The sequence below is a fragment of the Argopecten irradians genome, chromosome 2 (genome assembly GCF_041381155.1).
Source record: "Argopecten irradians isolate NY chromosome 2, Ai_NY, whole genome shotgun sequence".
Taxonomy (NCBI): Eukaryota; Metazoa; Mollusca; class Bivalvia; order Pectinida; family Pectinidae; genus Argopecten; species Argopecten irradians.
In genome coordinates this window covers 29,714,304-29,734,775 of record NC_091135.1, presented here as the reverse complement: position 1 = coordinate 29,734,775, position 20,472 = coordinate 29,714,304, and the positions used below count along the sequence as shown (strand labels likewise).

General features: G+C 35.1%; 2 protein-coding genes across 2 annotated transcripts; one reads left to right on the top strand and one right to left on the bottom strand.

The window, feature by feature from the left end:
- Positions 1 to 103: 103 nt before the first annotated feature.
- LOC138315083 (ribosome quality control complex subunit TCF25-like) lies at positions 104 to 19,108 on the top strand. Its single transcript, XM_069255817.1, has 16 exons — positions 104 to 295; positions 1,168 to 1,314; positions 2,516 to 2,640; positions 2,756 to 2,821; positions 3,498 to 3,589; positions 4,546 to 4,676; positions 5,479 to 5,578; positions 5,787 to 5,880; positions 8,226 to 8,318; positions 9,048 to 9,153; positions 11,076 to 11,186; positions 11,906 to 12,183; positions 14,087 to 14,177; positions 14,756 to 14,835; positions 15,191 to 15,263; positions 16,417 to 19,108. Exons 1-16 carry the CDS (start codon positions 104 to 106, stop codon positions 16,585 to 16,587), a joined length of 1,950 nt encoding a protein of 649 aa, XP_069111918.1. The 3' UTR covers positions 16,588 to 19,108.
- A 68-nt stretch (positions 19,109 to 19,176) lies between these two features.
- LOC138315084 (uncharacterized) lies at positions 19,177 to 20,472 on the bottom strand. The gene has a single exon (XM_069255819.1). It carries the CDS (start codon positions 20,429 to 20,431, stop codon positions 19,304 to 19,306), a length of 1,128 nt encoding a protein of 375 aa, XP_069111920.1. The 5' UTR covers positions 20,432 to 20,472; the 3' UTR covers positions 19,177 to 19,303.

The following is a 20,472-nucleotide window of genomic DNA, read 5'->3' as shown; positions in this document are numbered from 1 at the left end:
CCATGCAAAGCATTATGGTGACCACGATTCACATGTGTTGAGTCACTGTTGTGCAAGTGCTTTATTTTGGCGAACTTTCGTTTCAACCATATAGGCCTACAATATGTCAAGTAGAGCACTGAGAAAGCTCCAAGGGAAGACACACCAAGAAATAGATCCTTTAACCGTTTCGAGCGATGGATCGGGAGAAGACAGTAACAATACTAGTAGCAAAAACGTCGATATCACAACTAGAAAAAAGAAGAAAAACAGGTTGAAGGAATCTGTCGACGTCCCTGTAAATCCATTTGAGCTCGTAAGTTTGCTTAACTACTGCTTTATATTTTTTACTTGTAATTTTCAGTAAATATGCAGTTCTGATAAGAAATTGGAATAATTATCATGATGTTCGATAGTTCCTTAACAAATCAAACTACTGATAGTACTGAACGCAAAAGCAACTTGATGACTGTTATGTATCATATCCGTCATCGTCGGTGACCCATGGTTAATTGCACTACACTACACTTATCACCCGTGGGAACGCTCAATCTCAGAGCACTGCCTTAGTCCAGTGCCATCTGATTTGCCCGACAGATTTCTCTGCCGATTTTTTAGCCAATGAGATTGGAAATAACATACTCTTCACAGAAGCTGTACATAAACTAACCAGTTGTTCCGAATAGACGAAAACGGCCCAACATTGATATCATATATCTTCTCCCTCCAAACCTGAAGAGTTCTCATTTTAAAGAGTTATATTGATTGGTTTCTATTAATAGAGTGACGTCAATGAAGCGTTGCTCTGAGATCGATCTGTCCTACAGGTGATAAGTGTAATCAAAATGTAGTGCAATCAACCGTGGGTCACTGATGATGTCTATCAGTCACAAAATTATATTATACATTATGATCTATTACACTCTGAAGTAATGTTATCAAAATGACGGTCAAAAAGTAGGTATGTTTTCTCTTCAAATTGAAATAATGAAGTAAAGAACAAACACACGATCGAAAGAAAGCAATAACGAGCGAATGAAAGAGCAAACAAATAAATAAGAAGGGAAGATGTACATTACCAATGTGAATTAATTAAAAGAGATGTACATTACTTGTGTGAATTAATTAGAAGAGAAGATATGTACATATTGTATTTCCTGTGTGATAATTGTCCTTCTCAATCTGTAGTTGGTGGATGAAGATAATGAACCAGAGGATGTAAATGATGAAGAAGAAACTCTTCCAATTGAACAACCAGAAAGTCAAACAGTTACACGCAAAAAGAAAAAGAAAAAGAAGAAAAAGCAAAAAGAAAAAGAAAACAAAGATCTTCAGGTAAGAAAATTGTGTCACTGTATGCATTTATTCAACAAACTGGTGTGATCGGGTCAACTGCAAAGATTTTTTTCCATTGTGGAAATAACACAGCCCAACCAGATATAGGAAGTAAACAAATGTTAAAACACAAACAAAAAACATAGCAAATAATGCAGCTAATTATTCATCTTTAGCTCACGTAGTCCGAAGGACAAATGTGAGCTTATGCAATACGGCTTAATTCGTCTGTTGTCTGTCCGTCAACAGTTGAATTCTTCTTCATATCCACTGTTAGAAATTTAACAAAAATGAAATAAATAATTATCCTTATGGGGTTCTGACTGAAAACTCTAAAAATTTGGCTATTTCCATATAAACTACTATTGCCTGGAACTTAACAAATTATCTTTGGACTTTCGTTTTCCTCGTGAACTCTGAAATTAAGCATGGAATGCTTATTTTCTGAAACAAAGCATGGGATTGAACTCAAATTGCAATGGTAGTATCCTTATGGGATGGGGATTCAAAATTGAACAAATGATGGGACTGACTCCTGGGGGCCTGAGGGGCGGGACAATGCAACAATGATAAATTTGACTATTTATAAAAAAATGTCTTCTCTGAAAGGTTACATGGGATAGCACTCATATTGCAATAGTAGCATTCTTATGAGGTGGATATTAAAAATTGTACAAATTGTGGGGCTGACTCCACTAGGGGTCCTTAAGGATGGTGCCAAAACAGTAAATCTGGCTGTTTCCTTATAAATGACTTCTTCTCTGAAACTAAGCATGCGACAGCACCTTTTTGCATTAGTAACATTCTTATGGGTGGAGATTCAATATAGTACAATTGTCAATCTAACTGTAAAACACTTATAAACATATATAGCATTGAATGACACTCAAAGACCTTCTTCTATAAAAACATATAGCATTGAATGACACTTACAGTCGTATTGTATTGCTAATTGATAGCATCATTATATGGTGATGGTTCAAAGTTAAACAAATGTGGGGTCAAATCTGCTATTTCTTATTGTAAGGGTTTTTGTGATAATTACTAGGTATAAAACAAGTAAGTGATACAGACCCTCTGGGACACTTGTTTTTATTTTCACTGTTATTAACAGTAGACTTTAGAAATCATACGATGGAGTCATGAGTGAATTAAGGATTTCTCTATATAATGCTTACAGAATAAAATTGTAATTTTATAGGCTGAGGAAGATTTAGAAGACCTGGATCTTGGAAATGGAGAAGGAAATGCACATCTTAATGGAGATGATGCATCTTCAGCTCCTATCACACAAAAGATGAGAGCGCTCCTCTTTGTGGAACACAAGTATGTATTCTGTTTCTTTTGTTATTGTGGAATTTATTGTCATACATCATTGTAATAGATCAAGCCAATGCGTGACCATGTGTATTGATTCAAAATATTACATTTTGTGTTGTAGAAATCTGAACCCCGACAATGAGATGAGACGAATATTTGGTTCAAGAGTTGTACAAGCTGAAAACAGGTATCATCATCTTATCACTGATCAATGTGAAATGTTTAATTTATACACTTATTACTTTAAGCTATGATACAAAAAAATTTAAATATTAAAGCTGAAAAAACACATCAATATTGAATTCTAAACAGTTTGTATTCTTTTATTCTCAATTTTTAGCTTACATAGGCCGGTGAGATTCTGTTATGACGCAGCATCCAGGTCCTTTGTCCGTCAGTCGTCCATCTGTCAACATTTCCTTTAAATTCATATTGTATATAAATTCTGTGTCGTTAACTTACTAGTGTTTATTAAGCATTACATGTTTAACCGTATTTGTTTAGGACATCTGACTAGAAGTCATTGTGCTTCCTCCATTGTCGTCCTTGTCAGCTATCTACCACCAACCATCAGGAAATGACACATTTTAACTTAGCTGAAACTTGCCTGAAATGATCCTGACATGGTCTCATCAAAGTGTTATTATTTTACTGTTTGATCTGAAATCCAAGATGGCCAACATATTTATTTCATTTCCTATTGGACTGTTGCGGATCTTAGGCCTCTATTAATGCTCTCTACCACTTATTTCATCAAAACTTCTGGGTAAATGTCTAAAAATAACCAAATGAAACACAAATTAAAGGTAAATTCTTGTGCCCAGTTATGACACACATAACTTTTATATACCACATGTTTTCAGTCGTCGTCAAAGACAACAGAGAGGAAGGACACGACAAAGGGTTTCCTGGCTGACCACTCCTAAAGACAACTGGCCTCCAATGGGAAAAACTGGTGAGTATGAGGAAACTGTTGATGTACAGCTGGTTGCACTCTATCAGTGGTTGGTCATGTATATGCTAAATACAGTTGAACCTTCTCTAATGATGACCTATATAAGATAACCACTTGTCTATAAAGACCGTGGTAATAGCCAATTCTTTCTCCTTCTTCCGAAAGGTTCCATGGGGAAAGAATTAGTTAACTGAAAGTTTCCCTGGGGAAAGAATAGGCTATCTGAATCTTTCCCACTGCCTCAAGTTATTTTCTATCCCTCAGGGAAAGTATTTGCTAGCTGTTTCCCCACCTCCCCTCTCAATTATTTTTGGGGGAAACTATTGGCTAGTTGATTCTTAAAATGGAATGATATTTTTCCGTCCAGATTACGAAGTACGGAAATAAACGGACAAGTTGGTAAAATACATTGGTACACTCAGAAACAACCCTTACTTTTCTGTTAAAACTCCACTTAAGCACATACAGTTCCAAGAATATCTCCTAAGTAAACATGAACATATTGTTTCAGCATCTCCCATGTACAGACAATTTCTAAAAGTAGGTCATGATCAGCTAGCTCACAGTTAGGCCTAGATGTTCCACTTGCTTCCCACGATGTAAACCAAAATTTGTCACGAATATCACCGAACCTTTGAAACCTTTTTTTCCTCCAGACTTATGCTTATCTTCTTTCCAGTACATGTAGCACCACCTTATGTGATATCTGAAAATAATGCCTGATAACCAGAAAAAACCACTCATGATAATTTGTTTATAACATTTTCCCCACTGGTACCGAATATCTTCAACAACAAGTAACCAATCAACACACATAAACAATTTAGGCCAACCAATCAAAGTGAACAGATCATTTATAAACAGATGGAAACCGAACAACATGGCAGGCAAAATGACTTGCTACCATGAACACGCACCTTTAGTACTTTCAATACTTTGATTTGTTCTGTTTGTAGGTCTGACAATGTCCCTATTGGAGACAAAAGCTAGCTGTCAGTACTTCACATATGAGCACAGTCAGAGTTACCAGGATGTAGAGTTCCAGTTTTATGATGCTGTAGAATCTCTAAATCCTCAGAACATAGCAGTAAGTACTATCATGGTTTACTTACTTCTCCTTCCGGAAAAATCTAAACTTACTTCTCCTTCCGGAAAAATCTAAAACAAAAACAAATGAGAGGAGACATAATAAATCACTTCAAAATACTTGATATTATTTCATTTGTTTATTAAAACATTTTAAAATAAGAACAATGAAAGCTTCAAATTTAGAATTATGTCATATATCTGTCAAGTTTTGTAGTGAATATAAACAAAACTGCTGGAAGTGTGTACTTCAGTAAATGGAAAAACTTCACTCGCTTTGATATTTTTTGTTGATTAAATAATTGTATTAACATGAAAGGTCAATGTTATTGTTTGAGGTATATGTATAAAAAGGCATGACAGCATTCCCATTTTTCTCCCTTTTCATTGGCTAGACGAAGTTAAGGACCTAAGTCCATGCCGGTGCCCTCTGTATTTGTCTTATACACAGAGTTATTGTTCTTTGTTCCCTATATAATGTATATGCTTTTAAAAATCAACATATTTCAAATCAAAACTTTCAATATTTCTCCTTTGTCAATTTTTGTCTATTTACAGTATGTGCTTTATGATTTCATAATTGATACTATTTAGCTGAAATGGTTTTAGTTACTTTGTGGTTAAACGTAGGGTGACTGGACTAAGTCCATTAAGAAGTATACATTGTTACAGCAATAAAATGCAAAAAAAAAACCAACTATGGTCGTAATTAAGTGATGATATTGCTTGTAAAATCCAGCTATTTGTACAACACAATGATAACTGTGTTTGTCCAGACCGACTTTATAATGTATTGGTTTCAGAATCTAATACAGCTGCACCCCTATCATGTGGCTGCCTTACTACAGCTTAGTGAAGTGTTCCACATGGGCGAAGATGCACAAGCCTCTGCAGAACTGATAGGTAATGAGCCAAAAAATGTCATACAGTAGTAATCAAAATGTTAGGGGTCTAATATGTACAATTTACAATACATATAGTGCTTTTAAGACTTAAAAGCAAAAGGTTTAAGTGATAAATAAGATATAAAGTAAACAAAAGTATCATTAAATACCGGGTCCAATATACCAATTCTCACTGTAATTTTACATTTTCTGTGTATTTATTTCAGAGAGAGCTTTGCTATCCTGTGAACTATCATTTCATCCTGTTTTTAGCCTCACTACAGGGACATGTCGTCTTGAATTCAAAAGATCTGAGAACAGGTATAAATTCTATTTTAGCCAATCATCATCTGATATCAAATAACTTATTTAAAATGTAACACTTTTCTGCAAAACATCTACTTCCGGAAAGAAATAAGGGTCAATGTTCAAAAGTACAATTGAAAAAAAAAAAATCATAATTTTTTTCTCAAGTTTTAGAGGGCCCAAAGACCTTATAATATTAGGTCAGTAGCATGCTGACATAAATGCCTACTAAATTAACTAATATATATATATATTATTGACCTTGACCTGTATTTAAGATCACATGGGCCAAAAATCCTAAATTCTTCAGATTAATACTTCTTTTAAAGTTCTAGAAGACCTAGAGGCCTAATATTAGGCTTATAGCATGCTGACATAAATGACAATCAAGTTTCTTAATATGAATGACTTTGACCTATATTTAAGGTCACAGGGACCAAAAATCCTTGAATACCTGAAATTTAACCTGTAATAGGAGATTTCAGAAAAGATGGCATGACGTCACAGAAAGTTTACATCGGGGTCCTCAAAGGTACAAACACAGTATGGCGACTAATAAAACGATAACAGATACGTACATCCCTGCTACACAATCGATACTTTGACAAAAGTATACACATTCATACTTGCAAATTCCGATTTTAAAATGGTTTCTTATTGTTTCGGAGGTTATAGACATTTATATTTTTATATTTACAATTGTTTATTGCTGAACTTGATATAATACATTTGTGTAGATTTAGTGTTGATCATGAAGCCAGCTTGTGAAGCGGTGCCGGGCCGTCACACGTACCCGTTTTTTTTCGTTAACACGTAGATATCCATGTTGTGGAAAAGTTATGAATAGATAATTGATTTCAATGTGTCATGTTTCTGTTATAGATGAAAAAGCTGTTCACAACACTATTTAATATAACAAAATGTGAACCACCTGGTCAGACTACGGCCACCCGTGCATGGCTTCGCTAGTAGATCACCTCAGGCCACAGCCCATAGTTGGGGAAAGTAATAATAGTAATACGTATATTACCAACACATCTCTCGAGTACTTGTAAAAGATATATATTTCATTCTTTACCGTGTATATCTTGCAGGTCTACATGTGTACATACACGTATGGCTGCCAATATCTCGAAAAATAAAATGGTGGAATCGTTCAGTTTTCATGCTGAATAGTTTATTTTTTTGGTCGCTTTTATTCCATGGACTGTTATGTGAAGTCTCAAATTTAAGTGATGTTACTTTTAAATAATTTGAATACATGTTATGCTACATCTAGATTTATGAATAGTGAATACAGATCGTAGTACTGTAAATGCCGACCAGGACACATTGCGCGCGGCTTCAAGAATCCTAAGTTTTGTTTAAAAATATGATAAAAAGTAACTATAAACTGACTCATTTGTATGTCATTAACTAAATTCCAAAATATCTGATGAAAAAGTTATCCAGAATACGTAATTCTGTGACTCTGAAAAGGGACGAAATTCAGTATCTCGGTATGTACGTAATGGCTGCCATGCGCTTGGGGTGATCTACGAAGCAAATTTTAATTTGGTCATAATCACACATCGTATGTTTTACCAGGTAAAAGTAAGAAAAAGGTAATCGCTTATCGCTTATTAAAAAGTCAGTATGATATTTTGAGGAACTTTTAATTTAATTTGTAATTTCAAGTTGATATTTGCAATATGTCTGTCAATGTTTATACGTAATGGCGACGTGTTTTCTCTTGGTGGTGGAAAATGGAGTATAAATAGGGTAAAATATATGAATACCATATGTTTACATATATATATTATTGTTATTTTATTTACACTTTTTGAAATTAAAATAACGCAAAAGTTCTCGGATTGCCGTACTATTTATTACTAAAAAATGTAAACAAACATCGCAAGCGGCTGTGTTCCCATCATGTTTGTGTACAGATATACCGAGTTGTACCTTTGAGCGCCTGGATGTACCTTTGTGTGACGTCATTGCCATCTTTTCTGAAATCTCCTGTAGGAAAGGGCTACCAATTTTGTTAATATGAATGACTTTGACCTATGTTCAAGTTCACAGAGACGAGAAATCCTTAAATATTTAAACTACTTCATGTCAAGTTCTGAAAGGCCTAGAGACCTGAAATTGAACCGTAACATGTTGAGATAAAGGGCTACCAATTTGTTTAATATGAATGACTGAAATTCCTTGTCAGTGAAATGCCAGTCAAATTGTCTAATGACTATTTCTAATACCTTGGATGTTCTTTTTAAAACTAACAAAATGGAAAGCAAAAGTTTGTTTTAACAAAACTGGCACAGGTATCCTGTTAGTGTTTAGATAATTTGAAGTACACTATTAACATTTTTTTTCAGACCATTTTTTCTGGCCTTGTTTAGACATTTGACCATAGTTGGTCAGAAAGGCTGTTACAAGACTTCCCTGGAATTCTGTAAACTGCTTCTCAGGTGAGCTCAGTTCTTCATATTCTACCTTTACCAAGATGTCTGTAGTGTTAAATTTCCTCCATATGTGATAAGGTACCAACTGTAGAGTCACATGTTTAAATCCCTCTCATTACCAATCTGGTATGTACAATGTAGGGGCATGTTCCTATTATATATGTAGTGTAGCAGAGTTTGATGCATGGCCTAAATGCTAAAAATCAATTTACTTGATCTTCAATTAACACTTACACTTGCTTAATGGACTGAAATTTTTAACAGGTTTTTCAATAACCAAAAGGCCTATCTGCCATATATATGTTCAAAATGAACGTATTGACCTATTAAACATTATTATCGTATTCTACACACAATAAATCCCTTCTTGGCAATATAAGCCCCCTCCCTTTTATCAACTCTTTTAGAACTAGGATCAAATCCAACAACAAAGCCCCTCTCTATTTTCTGATTTTGTCTGCTTGCAACTTTGTTGTGGTAAGACATCAATGTATGGAGATCACTCAGACTTTCAATAAAATAATTCAATGAAATATAAAAAAAATTAGGCCTACATTCAGTGATAAGACCCCCTCCCAATAAAATCCCAACATTTATTTCTAAGATAGAGGTTTGTTAAGAGTAGAATATAATTACTGGATTCACATGATATTACACCAGGTGTAAATGAAGGAAAATAGAAATTATTTTATTTAAATTACATTGTTTGCCCTAATATGAAACATTTGGTTGTAGTCTTGAGCCCGAGTTGGATCCCTTGTGTGTTCTACTGATGATTGATTTCTATGCCCTGAGGGCCCAGGAGTACTCTTTCTTAGTACGTCTGTACCAGGAATGGGAGGTAGGTTCACACCAATTATCTATTGTAATTACTATCTTTGACATACTATGTGGCATTAGGTATTGGGGGTTTGAACCTAGAGCCCCCAAACTCAAACCTGATGATCTGCTGATTGAGCTACCATTTCTCTCTTTTTAGTGTTCATTATTAAGACTACCTGGTGATTGGCTGTCATCATTGTATGTTATGGAGATAAGCCGAAAAATAAAAGTAAAGTTGGTTAAGTTATAGCTAGAATACTTTTGTTTCTAGTTCAATTTGAAGTAGGTATGTTTCCTTGAACTCTGTCTCTGTTCTTTACTTTTTAGTTCACCATCATCAGATGTTGCGCTTTTCAAATCGCCTTTCATCCGTTAGCCTTCCATCATTCTACCATCTATTAACACTTCTTGTTACCACAATTTCTCAGAAAGTATTAAAGGAGTCTTTCTCAAAGGAGGAGTATCACTTTGGGCCATTTCACAGCCACACAGTGATAAGCAAAATATTTTGCTCATAGATACTTGAGGATTAGCTGCATATATAATTGTAATGGGATTCAGAATAATCAATTTTTGGCTCACCTGCCCAAAGGGCAAATAAGCTTATACTGTAGTGTGGCGTTGAGCGTCCGTTAGGCATCAGCTTTCCCATGTAAACAGCTTCTTGTCCAAAAGCAGGAAACCAAGAGTCCTGAAATTAAGTGGCATATAGTAAGCTGGTATGAAGGGTTACAAAATTTGTTGTAGGTTAAAATATTAAATTGATTTCATTTCAATAACCAAGAGGCCTAGAGACATTATATTGAGCTGGGTGAAGGGCTATCAAGTTTTTCAAATTAATGATCATTCAAGGACCAGGGGTCAAATCAGCTAAAATATAAAACAATTTCTTTTCAATAGCCTAGAGACCTGATATTGGGCCTGTGGCATGCTAATATGAAGGGCTACTAAGTTTGTTCAAATGAATGACCTTGACCGTCATTCAAGGTCACAGGAGTCAAATAGACTAAAATCTTTCAGTGACTTCTTGTAAATGGTGAGAGGCCTAGACCTGATTTTGGGCTTGTGACATGCTGGGATGAAGGGCTACTAATCACTTCTCATAATGTGAAGTTCTTTTGAGTTACTCAAGTTCACTTAATTACACTTGCTTCACTTGGAATCAAACATATTGTTTAAAACATTTCAGTTTGCTTAATGATAAGGACTTGGTTACAGTAGGCTGGTATCCTGGAGGGTCATTAAACCGTGTCTTTCATGACTTGTCAGTACCCAATACCATGTTGCCTTGTTATGCATATTGCATTTTGGAGCTGATCTGAAACAAGATGGCAAACAGACCAGCCTTCTTGATTTTTTCTCAAACTTGTCACTATTTTTAATACTGAAGGTTCTTCTTGTCAAATAAATTTTAGATGTAGGTTCAGCTATTTTCATAGTTATGCATATCACAATATTGGCCTGATTGGAAAACAAGTTGTTCATCTTGGATTTGGATCATTCAAGTTTTTGCCACGATGCTTACTTTATACAGTTTCCCTGTGTGTATGAATGCTTCAAAAGAAGAGAGAAAGAATGGAAAAGCAGAGGAAAAATCCTTCTTTGCTTTGACTAACATAGATCATTCAATGATGGGAGCCACTTAGATCCCTCTGGCTTCTCTTGTTGAAATGAAAGCTTGAATTCAACTTATGTGTCATACTGTTACATCTTAGGCTCAAACAAGTATTAGTCATACAATTGCTTCTACCCAAATCCAATAACAATGTTATTTTCATCCTTTCATTCACCTGAAAACCCACAACTTGCTGCTATTGCGATAAAAGATAGAGCAGTGAGTCATAGGTTTTCAACAATGCCATTAATTGAGAAGAGATAAACTACATAAAGCAAATACTATAATAAAATTAAAATCTACATTATCACCTTTTATACCCACAGGCTCACAGAAACCTTTCTCAACTTCCAAATTTTGCATTTTCTATTCCATTGGCAATGTATTTTCTGGCATTAAGCCAAGGAGAGGAGGAACGAAGAAAAGCAGATACTATGGTAAGTTGGTAACACCACTAATTAAAGCTGTGATAAATAATTGTATGATGAATATTTTCATTAAGCTAGTATATATTAGAACTAATATTCATTTACCATGAAAAGCCAAAAACTCTTGATATTATATTATGAAAAAGCATTGGAAATGTTTTGAAATTTCTGATTCTTAAAATAGGCATCATTTCATAAAACAAAACTGAGTTAATCAACAGTATTGGCTTATTGGCAATTTAGTTATGGCAATTGTTAATGAACTTTTGAGAAACCTCTGGGAATATATCACCTTTCTTTCCCAGGTTATCAATTTCTGATATTAACTAACATTTTTTTTAAGAATAAGGATATATTCTACTTAACCATAGTAATCATAAAAACTTTCAGCTTTATCACTCCATACACAAAATAAAAAGAAAAACATAATGAAAGCTTGAAAAATTAATTGTATTGTATTTCAGTATTATTGTAGATACAGAGTGTTATGCTATGCAAATTGACAACAATCCTGCCAATTTGTTTGGTTCAAGTATTCCAACAATTTACTAAAAACAACCTGGTGACAAAGTCTTCCAACAAAATTTTCCTGTCATTCGGTATCATTTTCTGTGAACATTCAAGTTGCTACATTACAAACATTATTCAAATACAGAAAACCACACAAATAGTAAAAATAAACGTGTTGTATTAGGAAGAATTAATATAAGATTGTTGATGTGTTACAGCTTCAGGATTCCTTGCTGATGTTTCCAGGGATGCTCCATCCACTTCTTGATAAATGTAATGTGAACCCAGACCCAAAAGTATCTAGTCATGCATTCTTTGGTCCAGACTCCCAGTACAGTCAGCCCCCAGCTCTGAAACAGCTTATAGGTCTGTATATAGGTCGCTGTAACTCTTGTTGGAAGCAGCCAGAGGTGTTGGAATGGCTTGAGCGCAATGTCAATATTGTTCTACAGCGAGTTGACGAAAAGGATGGTATGGTGGAGCAATGTCGAACCAAGTGAGTTCCTATATTTCCTAACACAAAGTTAACCACAAAATGTTTTTCCATAAGGCAATAATATTATGTCAGTCAATATTTCATACACTTATTGACATACTTCCTGTCACGTTCACAAAGACGGAGTAACTGTTTTACAAATGTATTGTGTCAAGGCCTGTTTTGACTTACACATTAGCACCATAGTACCAGGAAATGACATTCTAGATCTGTTTTTGGCTTTCTTCTTGATTGGCCAATGCTTATGACAAATCAAATGTTGCCAAAATGTCTAGATATCTCCTATTCAATGCTAGGCACCTCATTGTTTATTGGTAGCAACATTTTTGACTGTTAGTATCCCCCGCCCAACGAAGTTGGCGGGGGATATACAAATGGGTTCCGTCCGTCCGTCCGTCCGTCCGTCCGTACGAATGGTTTCCGGAGCATAACTCTAAAACCAGTAGAGATATTTCCACGCAACTTCATACACACATTGGTCTTATGGTCTAGTAGTGCCTTTTGCTATTTTTAGGTTTTCATTTTTTGCACTTTTTCGGTAACCATTGCTGAAAATATCATATTTTTGTACCAGGTTCGTTTCCGGAGCTTAAATCTAAAACCAGAAGAGATATTTCCGCGAAACTTCATAGACACTTTGGTCTTATGGTCTAGTAGTGCCTTTTGCTATTATAAGGTTTTCACTTTTTGTACTTTTTTCTGTAACCATGGAAACATTGCTGAAAATGGCAGATTTTTGTGTAAGAATCGTTTCCGGAGCACAACTCTAAAACCAGCAGAGATATTTCCATGAAACTTCATAGACACATTGTTCTTATGGTCTAGTAGTGCCTTTTGCTATTTTTAGGTTTTCATTTTTTGCACTTTTTCCGTAACCATGGAAACATTGCTGAAAATATCATATTTTTGTACCAGGTTCGTTTCCGCAGCATAACTGGAAAACCGGTTGAGATATATGCACGGAACTCCATAGGCACATTAGTCTTATGGTCTAGTAGTGCCTTTTGCTATTTTAATGTTTTCACTTTTTGTACTTTTTTCTGTAACAATGGAAACATTGCTGAAAATGGCAGATCGTTTCCGGAGCACAACTCTAAAACCAGTAGAGATATTTCCATGAAACTTCATAGACACATTGTTATTATGGTCTAGTAGTGCCTTTTGCTATTTTTAGGTTTTCACTTTTTGTGCTTTTTTTCTGTAACCAAAGAAACATTGCTGAAAATATCATATTTTTGTAGCAGGTTCATTTCCGGAGCATAACTCTAAAACCAGCAGAGATATTTCCTCGAAACTTCATAGACACATTCTTTTTATGGTCTAGTAGTACCTTTTGCTATTTTTAGGTTTTCATTTTTTGCACTTTTTCCGTTACCATGGAAACATTGCTGAAAATATCATGGTAAATGGTAAATGTTACTTTGCAAAACTCCACCCATCTTTGTGTATATAGTCTTACATAAATGTCAAGGCTGTATACCTGATTCAACAATTGCAGCCCCGCTCTACTTGAATTATACTCCATCTTTCTTAAGCTCAACTTCCTTTTTCCTGTTTTTTTTTTCATACACATAAGTCTCCACAATCAGACTTACTTCAGCTTTGATATCTCCATTGGCGGGGGATCTGAATGACTATGTCCTTGTTGACTGTTAGTATTTATTACAACATTGACTCTCCACCACAGATATTTTTAAATTGTCATTTTCATTTCAATTTTAAAGATGACATTGATGAAGGTGATACCAATGGTGGGTTTTTTTTTTGTATCATGATGTATTTATTATTTTGCAAATCAACTTTTGTCACCATGTTAACGACTCTTAGGCAGCTAAAATTTTTCTTGCAAAGTAGTACTAATTAAGAACAAATACATGACATTATGTAAATGATGTTTTGACAGACGCCAGTCGCGATACCAGGGAACACCTCGTAACATCCTACGTCATATTCTAATATCAGAGATAAAGGATGCCACAGCTGCACTCCCACCCGTAAGTCCAACATATGTGTGTGTATACTGTGTCATTATTCAGTAGGTTAACTTGTGTGTTTGTTATATGCTAAACAAATTTCAAAAATTGCAAAAGAAACCATTCACCATCTATGAATATTTCCTTATCAACATAAACAAAACTTTATTATTTGTATGTCAAAACATATATATTTCTTTTTCTCAGAAGGTATTGAAGGTATCTATCTTAAATTTCATGCATACCGGTAGGTTCTTCTAGGGCCGTAGTCACTTTTAAAGCAATCAGTCAACAGCACCGAAAGACAGCCATTTTGGATTTGATATTTGAATTTTACAAAGCAGAGAAAAGATCCCTCTTTCTATTGTCAAATCCATTCTTTACTGGATTCCAAGATCCCTCTAGGATCACTTGTTGATTTATTGAATCTAGTTAATTTATACAAGAGAGTTTTCAGGTTTCTTTGAATAGTTTAAGTATAACTAGCTAGTACATTATACAAGAGGGCCTTTAGGATTCTTTGAAATGATTTAAATATAACAGGTTGAATCTTTTGAAGGACAGTTATTTCAAATCAAAATATTTTTGGGTTTGTATAGGACATTGCCAATAGCACGGTTTTGAGTTATGACCCCTTGCCTCCCTTGGACTCTGTGTGCGGCTATGAAAGGCCCGCCAGGTAAGAAGAATGACAGCTAATGATAAGAATTTATAACTACAAATGTGTATATTTTATTAGCAATAATTTGTATAAATTGATGCACATCTAATTACATGACATGTCATATGGACAGATCATAAATATCATGAGATATTATATGTTCATATTAAGTTTGTTTGTCTCATTTGACTCAAAGGGTCGGGATGACCAATAAACAGATTTTTCTCCATCTGTCATCATGTGAAATCCACCCATGACATATAAAAAAATCTTTTTTTTTTTTAGTTTTAAATGTTTATTAGATGAGCCTTTTGTAAGTTAAGTAAAGCAGAATGCAGCTATTGCATGTTATTTGTTCAATTTTGTTTTACAGGAGAAGGGCGGTAGAAGATGCAGGTGCCTTATCAACATTTTTCAGATCTCTGCTGCCAAACTTTAACATTGAAGTATGTATTTGTCTATAACTATCTGAATTATTGTTAGTTTACAAGCATCATGCTACTTACAGGGCTATGAGATAACGAGCAAAGCTAATTCTCGAAGACATATATGGTACATGCAAAGCTGTGAGATAGAGAGTAAAACTAATTCTCTAAGACATATGGTACATGCAAAGCTGTGAGATAGAGAGTAAAACTAATTCTCTAAGACATACATACAAGGCTGTGAGATAGAGAGTAAAGCTAATTCTCTAAGACATACATACAAGGGTGTGAGATAGAGAGTAAAGCTAATTCTCTAAGACATACATACAAGGCTGTGAGATAGAGAGCAAAGCTAATTCTCTAAGACATATATACAAGGCTGTGAGATAGAGAGCAAAGCTAATTCTCTAAGACATACATACAAGGCTGTGAGATAGAGAGCAAAGCTAATTCTCTAAGACATATATGGTACATGCAAAGCTGTGAGATAGAGAGCAAAACTAATTCTCTAAACCATACATACAAGGGTGTGAGATAGAGAGCAAAGCTAATTCTCTAAGACATTCATACAAGGGTGTGAGATAGAGAGTAAAGCTAATTCTCTAAGACATACATACAAGGCTGTGAGATAGAGAGTAAAGCTAATTCTCTAAGACATACATACAAGGCTGTGAGATAGAGAGTAAAGCTAATTCTCTAAGACATACATACAAGGCTGTGAGATAGAGAGTAAAGCTAATTCTCTAAGACATACATACAAGGGTGTGAGATAGAGAGTAAAGCTAATTCTCTAAGACATACATACAAGGCTGTGAGATAGAGAGCAAAGCTAATTCTCTAAGACATATATGGTACATGCAAAGCTGTGAGATAGAGAGCAAAACTAATTCTCTAAGACATATGGTACATACAAAGCTGTGAGATAGAGAGCAAAACTAATTCTCTAAACCATACATACAAGGCTGTGAGATAGAGAGCAAATAGAGGATCTTACATAAGTTGCAGCTTCAAATAAGGAGTTTGTTGTATTGCCTTACCAGTAATTGTTAGACATTACTGTATACTGTGACTATGTTGTTTTGTGCCATTAGTCAGATGACCATATAAGGCCTGTGGGCCTCTTGTTTATTGATAAGTAAATGGAAGTACATGTACACGTTTTTGCCCCTCATAGGAGCCAGCTGGTGCAGCAGGGCCTGCTGGACAAAATGATCTTCGCCAGGGAATCGGTGTACTAATGGACGCCATGCGAGACCTCCTCAACAATATCAGGCCTATGGAAGTTCCTGTGGATAACCCAGAAAATGAGGATATAGAGGATGTAGAGCCAGGGGAATGGGATTAGTGTTCAGGGATTGTGTGGGATTAGTGTTCAGGGATAGTGGGTTTTAGAATCTCAGTAGGAGTGGTTAAGAGTTTGGGGTTTCATGAGTCATTATGTCAAAGTGAGAGAGTATTTAAAATCAGGAGTTAAAGGAGAAGTTAGGTCATTTTCAAAATAAGAGTAGGAGTTAAAGTTATATGTGCTATAACTGGTTAAGAATTTTGACATGAAAATCTTTGTTCTGTTATCAATCAAAATTCATAAGTTTTGATGAATTAAGCTGTGGAAATCATTCAAAGGCATAGGCAACTATGTATGATGGCGCTTTATAAACATTTGCAGCAATACAGATTTTATGAACTGTACTAGCTCTTATTTGTATGCTTTGTGTGTGTTTAGATGAAAACATATCTGAAGAAATCACTTTATAATTACTAATACCACTGTTTAAATTTGAAATGAAATTTTAACCATAAATTACATACTTCTTGACTTGACCATGTGTCTTCATTTCACTGCCCTGTAGATGTTAATACAATCGGCTCTGTACCAACGACCATCAAAAGCAACCCTCTGTTCTGTTACACTGTATTTAGATTTGTTTCATACAAAACATTTTAGATATATTTTATTTTATGATATTTTATTTTATGAATATTTATAATACACTAAATAAAACTTATTCAGTGAATGACAAATCATATTTTACATCATTCAAGAAACCACTCTCTATTAAGAGACCACTTTTCAATTTTCCTTGAGTGCTTGCTTAAGACAGATTTGACCGTATCATGTTTTGGCAGTATTGCCAAAATTCATTTTGAGCTTTTATTTGACTTTGTAAAATTAAAATTATGCATTGTACATGTAGGTATTATAATTCTCAAAAATGTTGATAACCTTTGATGCTAAATAACATATTAAAATCTATTCTTGATTCTGAGTATGAAAATTACAGCACATATAACTTTAGAGATCATATTCTGGTAGCAAACCAGAGAAGAACAGCCTGGCCACGGTCTATATTTTTATTAAGTGGGGAGCCCCTGTTTTGAGCCATGCATAAACAATTAAAAATAAAATATATTCTGAAATTGGTACATCCAATATGGAGGGTTTGATATAAGTTTCATTTTTTTCAAAAATAAACATAACAAAAATGGGTTAGAGATTACAATTCTGGGCTCCTCCGGAAGTGCGTCTTGACCGGAAATGCTAGCTTTACTTGAAGGAAAATCCATGGCGCGGGTTTAGGCAAAAATATTGAAAAATCCACCTAATCGACCTATGAAATAAATTGGCTTATTTTGCCATTGTGATAGAAGTGCTCAATTTAAGGTAGGTCTTAAGAAAAAAATTTAGTACAATTTTCTGCAATTTTGGGCTAAAAATCATGATATTTTGCAATTTTTCAGGTATTTTTTTGTTGTTACCATGGTATTCACATGCATGAATAAGCGCAGAATATGGCCAAATCTGTATCAAAATATCAAATTGTAATTGCAAAAGTTGTGCTGATTAATTATATATATACTTTTGTACAGGTATTTTTTACAGTTAAATGACTATATCTATATTTCTAAGGCATGCGCCTTAATTTCATAGATTGTCCAAATCTACTGTTTTCTGCTACTTTAGAGATCATATTCTGTTTAAAAATCAAAGAGATACTGTTAGAGGTTAGGGAGTGGTTATTTCAACTTAGGAGATGGAATGTTAGGCTTCCAGTCGTATAAATGACAAAGAATTTCATAAAAGTGCACAAATCAATGAACCTTGATGAATTTATGGACCATATTTTGTATTGCTAAGAACAAGAATGTTGAATGCTTGGCTATTTAGCAACTTACAACTCGTCTAGCATGTTACATCAGAAAGCAAACCTCACCTTCTGTCTAAATTACTCATACTTTTCCACTTCTACTCAGAATTAAAACTATTTATCAATTTAAGTGTTTCATGGTGTCATCTTCACTTTGTTTACAAACCCAGTTTATGATCTTGGTTTAATCAGATATTTATCCTTGGTTTGTTTCCCCGAGTGTCATCTCTTACTGGCATTTGGGTCACAAAAGAGCTCTTTGTACAACTATAAATATCTCTGACAGCACTGAAATGGAAAAAACAAGATGTAATATGGCAGAAAACATACAATAATTCAGTTTTCTTTTGATTTATGTAAGTTCATACAGCACCAACTATAACAAGGCGAGAGCAGTATGCTGCCAGCCGTGCTCGAGTTCGTGGCACCGTACCTACTGGTCCACCGCTCCATTGACTGAGCTAAAGGGTAATTCCCACTATCACTATGTACAGAAACATATCTTAGATGTACAGGTATAACCTGCTACATAATGGTACTCTGGTACGCTGATATTGTTAAATCTAAAAGGTACATATATATATAATTTGTACCTCAGACGAATGAAAAGTTAATGAAGTGACTTTACCCTTTAAAATGCCATACACTTGATGTAATACAAGGACATACTGTAATATTTAATTAAAACTGTGATTGGATATTAAAACTTTTAAAAGAAAACTTTTCGTTTTGTATTTATTGTTTTGTTTAAAACATTTACTAAACGATGGTGTTAAATGATAGTAAAAACTTTTGTAAGTGTCAAAAGTAATATGCAGCTTTATTTTTGTATATACATTTTCTATCATCAATGAACTTTGCTTTGAATAACTTGAAAGAGACGCTTGTGTGATCCACTTCTAGATTGACTGGTATCTAGATTGACTGGTATCCGTCAGGACAGTGTGATGTCTGTGTCACTAGCTGTGTTGCTCCATTCACACCCGTGTTTGTTGGGATCTGTGGCAGTTTGGGAAGTCTGTGTCTGGTAACCTTTTCTGTTGTCACCTGTGTATACGGAGGTGTAACTACAGCCAGGGGGAAGTCAAAGTAAAAACACCTGTTTAGTACATCTCCTGTTTCATAACAGAAACCTTCTTGGACTGCCTTCAAATTATTGGGTTCAGGTTTTGCAAGTTTTTTATCCATGAAATTGGGGTTCTTCTCAGATGTACAATTTTCATCTTTTTTGATGTCTGTCATCTTATTTTCCAGCATGACCTTTGTTGATTTTGTGGTAAAGTATCTGCCAGTGGACACCATTGGATCTACCTTGACTGCCATTTTACGCATGGTGCTGACAGAAGGGATCTTTCTGGTCTTGTTCTTGGCCTTCCTGATAGGTATCGGGTCTATATCAATTCTCCTCACCTCTGCTAGGCTTTTGTGGTAGGCCTTGGTTTGCAACAGGATGATCTCAGCTTGAAGTAGAGCCATTTGATTTCTTAGTAATGCTTCCTGCTCGCAGACACGGCCATACTGTTCTTTTAGCAGCAAATACTGGGCCTTCATTTCATGTTCAACTGTCAATGATTGACACTTGAGCCGATTTCTGCAATATAGGTCAGACAAAGGAGTGTTGTAACGGACTTTTTCTGCTTTACTCTTTGAAATGTTTTTTGCACATGTGCCAGTACGTCTGCCATTTTCAGAGTTACTTCGTGTCTTTTTGCTTGTATTTGGGCTGGTGCTTTTGCCCATATCTGACTGTACATCTACCGTACACGATGCACTACACTCGGAGTCTGCTTTATCCCCGATCCATATGTTGCAGCAGTTGACAGATCCCACATTTGGACTATTATACCTGTCGTCCTGATCAGATGTTCGTGATTTTGGCGCGACTTTAACCCGAGGACTGGGCCGTGCTCCACCACCACAATAGTCGTTACGCTTAAACAATATCCTCTGATTCTCGGGCAGGGAGTCTGGTAGTCGGAATGGTCTGTCATCCTGACGGGCCAGGGTGTCCTGAGGATCCAGACTAAAGTCACAGCTCTTCATCCTAAGGAAAAATGTACATAACTTTATTTGTCATCTGGATT

Coding starts and splice junctions, on each gene's coding strand:
- LOC138315083 (XM_069255817.1), top strand. CDS start 104: ATGTCAAGTAGAGCACTGAGAAAGCTCCAAGGGAAGACACACCAAGAA. Junction 296..1,167: donor CTGTAAATCCATTTGAGCTC/GTAAGTTTGCTT, acceptor CTCAATCTGTAG/TTGGTGGATGAAGATAATGA. Junction 15,264..16,416: donor TGCCAAACTTTAACATTGAA/GTATGTATTTGT, acceptor TGCCCCTCATAG/GAGCCAGCTGGTGCAGCAGG.
- LOC138315084 (XM_069255819.1), bottom strand. CDS start 20,431: ATGAAGAGCTGTGACTTTAGTCTGGATCCTCAGGACACCCTGGCCCGT.